General features: G+C 41.2%; 1 protein-coding gene across 1 annotated transcript; it reads right to left on the reverse strand.

The window, feature by feature from the left end:
* LOC143400299 (olfactory receptor 7A17-like) lies at positions 1-969 on the reverse strand. Its single transcript, XM_076857585.2, has one exon. The coding sequence runs from the start codon at positions 967-969 to the stop codon at positions 1-3; it is 969 nt and encodes a 322-aa protein (XP_076713700.2).
* Positions 970-8,415: the final 7,446 nt, after the last annotated feature.

Consider the following 8,415-nt stretch of genomic DNA (forward strand, 5'->3'; position numbering starts at 1 on the left):
TCACGGGCACTTCTTCAGTCTCAGCACAACTGTCGCTTTCACAGTTTCTCTCTCACAGAGTCTTCTCAGAGCGCTCTTGATGTCCTTGTTCCTCAGACTGTAGATGAAGGGGTTCAGCATGGGGGTGACCACGCTGTACATCACCGAGGCAGTTGCAGTGGAGTGTGAGTTTTGGGCCACAGCAGAACTGAGGTACACACCTAGGCTTGTACAATAAAATAAGGAGACCACGGAAAGGTGAGATGCACAGGTGGAGAAGGCTTTGTACTTGCCCTGAGCTGATGAGATTGCACGGATGGAGGACACTATCTTGCAGTAAGAGTAAAGGATGCCTGCGAGGGGGCCACCAGCCAGCAAGACAGCAGCAAAATATATCACCACCTCATTGAGAAAGGTGTCAGAGCAGGCAAGATGGACCAGGTGATTAAGTTCACAGAAAAAGTGGGAGATTTCCAAATCTGTGCAGAAGGACAGTCTCAACATCATTAAACCTTGTAACAAGGAATGAAGAGCACTCATGATCCAGGACACCAGAACCAGCAACCCACACCGCCGGGAATTCATGATGACCATGTAGTGCAGGGGGTGGCAGATGGCCACATACCGGTCATAGGCCATCACAGTCAGAAGATAGATGTCCAGTCCTGCAAAGAGTATGGAAAATTGCAACTGGGTGATGCAGCCTGCGTAGGTAATGGCCTTGCTCTGTGTCTGGATGTTCACCAGCATCTTTGGGACAGTGTTGGAGGTGAAGCAGATGTCCACAAAGGACAGGTTGGAGAGGAAGAAGTACATGGGTGTGTGCAGGTGGGAGTCTGAGATGGTGGCCAGGATGATGAGCAGGTTCCCCAGCACAGTGACCAGGTACATGGTCAGGAAAAGCCCAAAGATGAGGGGCAGCAGATCTGGGTCCGCTGAAAATCCCAGAAGAAGAAACTCTGTAATTTGTGTGTCATTTTCTGGACCCATTTAGTTGATGTAACTAAAAAAAAAGATGAGAAAGGAACATGATATGATTATGCAATAGTACCCTGACATACAGGCTATCATTTATGTTCTACAGTCAACATACAAATTTCTGTTTCATGTATGAATCTGCTCCCCTCCAGGGATCCCCTTGCCACTATGATTGAGAATTCCTATATCACTTTTAGCTTTTCCCCAGGAGTTTATTCAAATTTTTGAATTTTTTTTATGCATTGGAGGAATACAATTTAGTTTTGATCATATTCCAGGAACTTTCTAGGTGATGAAAGAGCACAGCCAATAAATAAAGAAATATTGTTTTTTAAAAAAATTCAAATGTTCCTAAGTCTGATGAGGGAGAAATAGCACAAGCCAATATATGAAGGTAGAGAACTAATCATGTGCCATGCCAGAGGGTAAATTAGAAGGGAAAATAAACACAGCTGTGAGGGAGAAAGCAGAGAGGGAGTGCTCAGGCAAGACAAGCAGATAGGTGACACTTGCAAAGAGACCCCCAGGAAGAGGGGGAGGGAGCCACGAAATATCTGTAGAAGTGTGCTCCAGTGCAAAGGACCCGTGGAGGGTCAGACCGAGTCGACAGGGAGCCCATGTGACAAGCAGGATGAGCAAGAGAGAGGGACCCAAGCAAGTCTGAGAAGAACAGAGTGGCCTCAGTGCTGCTCAAGATGCAGGGAGACTGTCCAGACGTTGTTGTGTTCAACAACAATTTTAAGTTGTCTGCCAAGGCACTTTGTGGGTGGGAAGGCACCCTGGTTTTGATCTGGCCTCTGCACTTTGAGTTACCTCTTAGAATGTATTGAGTCCAGGTCCCCTTTCTGTTAATTCTCCTCTAACCCCTAAAGACACACACACACACACACACACACACACACACACATATACCCCTTAAAGGTAAGCCATATGCTGGGTCTCCTGGGGCCATGTTAATGCCATTCTCACCTCCAGTCACTCTGTTAGAAAGGAATGGACAACAGGAAGGCTGTCGATGCCAAATGATCTTTCTTCAAATAGAAGCACTAGTGATACCCAGAAATTCCAGATTGTGAATATTTCATACCCATGAAAACCTGGAGTTTTCTTTCAGTGTGGCCATTTTGATCCCCTGGGCATAAAGTGATACAAAACACCAGGCGGAGAGTGGCTCAGCAGTGGAGCACTTGCCTGGTGTGCAGGAGTCCCTGGGCTCAATCCCCAGGGCTGCAAAGGAAAAAAGAAAAGGAGAGAAAGAGAAAGGAAGGAATATAAAAACCTGCTCAATAAACTGAGACGTGAAGTGGCTCTGAGCAGGAAGAAGGCTCGCAACCTCTGTGGTCCCCCAGAGGTGATGGGGAGGAAACGACTCCCCACTTCTGACATTTCAAGTCCTGCCTGCTTTCTTGAGGACTAGCAATGAATAAAATTTAAAAAGCAAAAGATCAACAAGAGTCTCAAAAGGCAAGTGTTATCACATATTTTTGGCACCATGACACCTGTATAATAAGCAGATATACAAAAACCAAGGGCAAAGGGAAGGAAAAAATTAATAAAAAATATATAAAGGACAAGAAAATTTGCACAAATTGATACGAAGCATTCCTGTGCCATTCGATATTGATTTGACTGACTGGAGTTTTGTTTCATTTCATTGTTTACTGACACAGGAATAGTACATATTTAAGGTATAGAATATGGAATTTCAATACCTATATACTGTATAATGAACAAATCAGGATATCCATGTCCATAATTAACTCAAGTATTTTATAATTTTATTATGCTAAGATTACTGAAAACCCTCCCTTATAGGTACTTGAAAATACTCAAGAGTCATGCTGCTGTGGATAGAATACCAACATTATTTACTCCACTTATCTACCTGTAACTTTGTATCCATTAGTCAACTTTGCCTCCTTCTTGTTCCCCTTTGTACCACCCCCAACTCTGGAAACTTTTCTTCTTCTCTCCACTCTCGGGGATCAATAGTTTAAAATTCCACAGTGAAAACCAACTGGCATTTGTCACTCTGGGGAAAAAGCTGGACCCAGAAATGAACTATGGAGTCGGGTTTTATGTGCACAGTGGCAGACAAGACAGGCCCCTTTCTTGATTTCTTGTGTGGTATATTTTCCGTTTTATTCACAGCCTTTCAGTTTTGAAGACAAAACCAATGAGCACAACTCAGTCTTGTTGTGGTCTTCATCCAACAAAGAGCTCTTAAGAGTATATGTTATAAAATCTTCCACACATGAAAATTCTATCTTTTACATTGAATAACACCCTGGCCAAAGCTTATCCCTGAGAGCATTACATCATGCACACATTTCTTCCATCACATTGTCCAGGATCAATACCCACAGGAACAGACTGCACCAGATTTGTTTGCGTGTCTGTGTTCATAGCAGTATGTGAATAGGCGTTCATGGTATAGAATAAAATTACAGAAAAGCAGAACTTGTGGAGTAAACAAAGATAGCAGGGGGCAGAGCAAGGTTAAACTGAGTGACTGCAAAACAACTGTATTTAAAAATTGTACAGAGCCTTAAACATTTAGTGAATGAAGATAATAATACCAATAATTTCATAATTAAATTTGCAAAGACTTAGTTTTAAAAGAACTTAAAGAGGAACATTCCTCAGGTGCTAAGTTAGTGGATTTGTTGAATGAACAGGGAATTCTGCCTCACTCTTTAGGTGGAATAAAAGACAGTCAAATTTCTGTTTTTGTTTTTGTTTTTTTAGAAATCCTTGTATAGTTAAATAATGACATAATTGGCTCTCTACCTGGAAGAAATGAAAGTGATCCCCTAGCTCACACATCTTACTAAAAATTAAGAGGAATTAAAGACCTCAATATGAAAGTTAGCAATATGTTTGAGAAGAACATCCAGAAAGTGTCATATAGTGTGGTGCATGCCTGTAATCCCAGCTCTGGGTGAGACTGGGTTGGCTCTCAGGTGACCTTAGGTACACATTCTCGTCTTCCAGCTTCTCTGAAGCTTTCTGCAGCACCTTCTGGACTCTCAGACTCACCTGGGTGGGTTCCAAATGGAAGGTCTCCTCATGGAACCAAATTCCTCCCTGGATGGTTGATGAGAGAGACAGAAACTGTTTCAAGACAAGACAGCAGGAAGGGGTCAAGCAGGGGGAAAGAGGACCAAGAATTCAAAGCCAGCCTGAGCAAAAGTGAGGCACTAAGCAACTCAATGAGACCCAGACTCTAAATAAAATACAAAATAGCAAATAGGGCTGGAAATGTGGCTCAGTGGTCAGGTGCCCCTCAGTTCAATCCCTGATACCAAAAAAAAAGTGTCATAAAAGTTCATAGATAGAAAAATTACCTTAAATAAGGCAAGAAACTCAGAAGTAATAAGATAGATTGTTCACTAAATAAAGAGTAAAACTTTTTATGTCCAGATGCACCCCTCCAGAACTCAAAGGAGAAACATCAAAAAAATCCATTGAAATACTGATAACTGTAGAAAATGGACATTTGATAACAATAAGCTCATCAAAATTCTGCTCCATCTCAGAAGTAAGAAGTGCTGCCCTTCATTCTGTGTCCCTCCCCAGCAATGCATCTTATTGTTTTCCACCTAATTGTTTTCAAAGGTCCTGGGACACATGCTGTACTTACACTGAAACCACTCTGAGCCTCCACGCCCTCTTCTGAGGGGGCTGCCTTTGCCCTCACCCCATGGTCATCAAGGACCTGCCTGGCATTGCTGAATTCTCTGTTCACTCCTCTTTTTAGCACAATAAATAAACACATCAATTAATTAATCAAATAATTCAGCAAACAATCTCAGCAACCTCTCAGCTCTGGGTGAGAGCACTTTCCCAGACTGGCTCTCAGGTGACCTTAGGTACCTGTTCTTGGCTTCCAGACTCTCTGATGCCTTCCTGCAGCACCAGCTGGGCTCTCAGACTCACCTGGGTGGGTTCTGGATGGAAGGTCTCCTGATGGATCCTGATTCCTCTCTGGAAGTTTGATGAGAGAGACAGAGGCTGTTTCAAGACAAGACATCTGGAAGGAGTCAATCAGCAGTCCCCAGCCAGATGCGGGACTCCAGAGAAAGCAACCACATCTCCTCCAGTCCAAAGCTGCACAGGCTGGGGAATGAGGGCAGGGGAGATACTTAACAGCTCAGGGTGTCTGCTCATTAGGCACATTTCCAACCCCAAACACATCATTTCCCTGTAGGATGTTGCTGTGCACCAAAAGCAATTTTTCTTACAAATTCTGTCTTCCCAATATATACAGAGTACATGTCAGGGGAATAGTCTTTATTTCTCTTTCTCATGAAATCTCCTGCCTTCCAGAGATCTAGGCTCCTAACACCTTATCCACAACCAAACCTAAAGTTTTCTCTGAAGTCTAAAGGGACAAGCCTGCCCTGTCTCATGGGTCCCTGAAGCCTGACTTCTTTTTGTGACACAGCCCCTGATATCTCTAGAAAATTTAATATTTCTGTCTTCAACAAGGGGGTGAACTGAGATCCCTCGATAAAAAGCCAAGACAACTAGAATAGTTTGTGACATGAAACTCTAAAACAATTGAAATTGTCATGTTTATAACCTGAGTTAAGAGCTGTCACATAACCATGTATTTATAGGACACTTGATAATTCAAAAACATATACTTAGATCTTTTTATGCACACTGCCTTGTGATTTACAACTTATAAGAATTATCCTTTTATCGATTTTTAAATAAAAGTTCACTCCTGAAGTGAACATTACTCTCTTATGTTCCTATATGAATATGCAACCAGGGTAACAAGAACAGAAAGTTATACTCCCTGTATGTACGATATGTCAAAGTGAATTCTATTGTCATATGTAATTTAAAAGAACAAATAAAAATAAAAAAGTAGTATTAGAATTTTAACAGAGGTGCCAGCAACACACCTGTAATCCCAGAGACTAGCCAGGCTGAGGAAGGAGAATTGTAAATTCAAGGGCAACCTGAAGAACTTAATGATGCTCTCAACAATTTAAAAATAAAAATTTAAAAATAAAATGGAATGGGATTTAGCTCATGAAGAGTGCTCCTGTATTCAATCCCCAGTACCAAAAGATAAATTTAAAAATTATTTATTTAAATGATTAAAATTTTTAAAAAACAATATAGGTGTTGTTTTAAGTGTATAGATTTCTTTGTCTAGTATGGGCATTTTAATAATATCAGTTATTCCAATCTACAAATACCAAGTCTCTTTACATTTATCTGCAAATTCTTTAATTTCCTTTACCAATCTTCAGTAATTTTCACTGCATAGTTAATTTAGTTAATTTATAAGTATTCCATTTACTTGGTTTTTGTTGCAATATAAATGGGATTGTTTTGTTTCTTTCTTTTTTCTAGCTAGTTGTATAGAAATGCCACTATTTTTGTATATTGATTTTGTATTCTGTGGCTTTTCAGAATTTTTTATTTCTAACAGTTTAACACATCTTTAGGGTTTTCTATGTATGTGATCATATTGTCTGAAAAATTGTAATGTATTTAAATTTTCTTTCCAAATGTTCATTCTTTGTGATCTGTTCTCATGCCACATTCATTCCTGGGGGGCTTTGAATGGTTAAGTGATCTGCCCAACTGGGCCCATAGAGAATTAGGAGCTCAACAAGTGAATTTTAGAGGAGACAGAAATATTCAGTTCACTAATAGAATGGAAAGGCCACAAGGGCAAGGACCAGGTGCCTGGAACATAATAGATGATCAATGAATATTTGGGCTCCACACACAGAAAATGAGAAAAGTTTAAGGAGATGGTATACTACCACCCTGGTTTGATCATTGTACATGATGTACACATCTTGTATTATCACAGTACCTATAAATGTGTATAAAATAAGTCAACTAAATATTATCTTCAAAACATGTCATATGCAAAAGGGAATTTGATTTCTCATTTTCCAGTTTGGATTCCCTTGTTATTTCTCTGTTCTGCCTGCTTTTTCTCTGACTTCCAGTATTATGGTGAATAGGAATCAGTAGGCCCTTTTTCTTAATCCAGATGTTAGAGGAAAAGTTTCCATCCTTTCCCCATTCAGTATGGTGTTACCTGTAGGTTTGTCATTGTAGTCTTTATTGTTGAGAAATGTTCCTTCTTTACCTAATTTGTTGCATTTTATTGTAAAAGGGGTGTTGAGTTTTATGTTATTTCTGAATCTATCAAGCTGATCTGACAGTTTTTGCCCTTCCTTCTGTTGGCAGGAGATTCTACATTTATTGATTTGATATGTTGAACCATCCTTGCCTTCCTGTGATATGTTTCCCTGGAACATGCTCTAGAATCTTTTTGATGTACTGGTGGGCTTGGTTTGCTGGCATTTTTATCGAGGACTTTTGTATTTATCTTCATCATGAATACCACCCTATAGTTTTCTGGGTCCTTTTATGATTTTGATATGGGATAATGTTGACCTTATAGACTGGGGTTGGGTCTTTTATTTTTGGAAAGGTCTAAGAAGACTTGCTACTAGCTCTTCAAATGTTTGGGAGAATTCAGAAGTGACACCTGAATCTTCTCAGAGGGTAACTGTCATAGTACTGACTCATTCTCCTCACTCCTTATCAGGCCATTCAGATTTTCTTCTATTTCAGATTTTCTATTTCTTCCTGTTTCAATCTTGCTGACATCTTTTTCACCTCCATCATGGTCCCAATGATGCTGGTGAACATCCAGGTGCAAAGAAGGGTCATTACCTAAGTGTTCCATATCACTGGAGTATTTTTTTGCCCTTTTTCAGTTTTGGAACACCTGGACAATTTAGGTATTACTGTCACAGCCTATGAGCATGTGGTAGCACCTGCCACTTCCTGTACCACCCTGTCCTCATGAACCCCAGGCTCTGTGCCGAACCTGCTCCTCAGTGTGCTGGGAGCCCTTCATGAGAGTCTGACTGTGAGGCAACTTTTCTCCTGCACAGACGTGAACATCCTGCACTATTTCTCTGAACTGCTCAGGTGCTCATCTTTCCTGTTATGTGTCTTTCAACAGTAACATTGTGACATGTGTCAAGGGCTTTTATCCTCTTGCTGGGATCCTTTTCTCTAATGCACAAATTGTGGCTTCTTTTCCTGCAGATCTCAACAGCAGGAGGGGAGTATAAACCATTTTCCACCTGTGGTTCTCATATCTCAGTTGACTCCCAGTTCTATGGAACCTGCCTGGGGGTCTACCTCAGCTCCACATGGACACACGCCTCCTGGACAGGTGTGTTGGCCTCCACCCTATACACCCTGTCACCCCCATGGTGAACCCCTTCATTTACATCCCGAGGCACAGGGACATGAAGAGGGCCCGGGGAACACCTCTGTACAGCCTTCTGACCTTATGGTGTCAATGATACTGATGCTGTGCCTGGACAAGTGCAATCAAAGGTGATGGAATGTGGTGCTTCATGGTGTGGACTCTGCCTTTCCTGGCTGGGTTCCAGTGCA

Source organism: Callospermophilus lateralis, chromosome 1, assembly GCF_048772815.1.
Source record: "Callospermophilus lateralis isolate mCalLat2 chromosome 1, mCalLat2.hap1, whole genome shotgun sequence".
In the NCBI taxonomy this organism is placed as follows: Eukaryota; Metazoa; Chordata; class Mammalia; order Rodentia; family Sciuridae; genus Callospermophilus; species Callospermophilus lateralis.

Bases quoted from the DNA above. Each gene is read 5' to 3' on its own strand.
- LOC143400299 (XM_076857585.2), bottom strand. From the start codon at position 969: ATGGGTCCAGAAAATGACACACAAATTACAGAGTTTCTTCTTCTGGGA.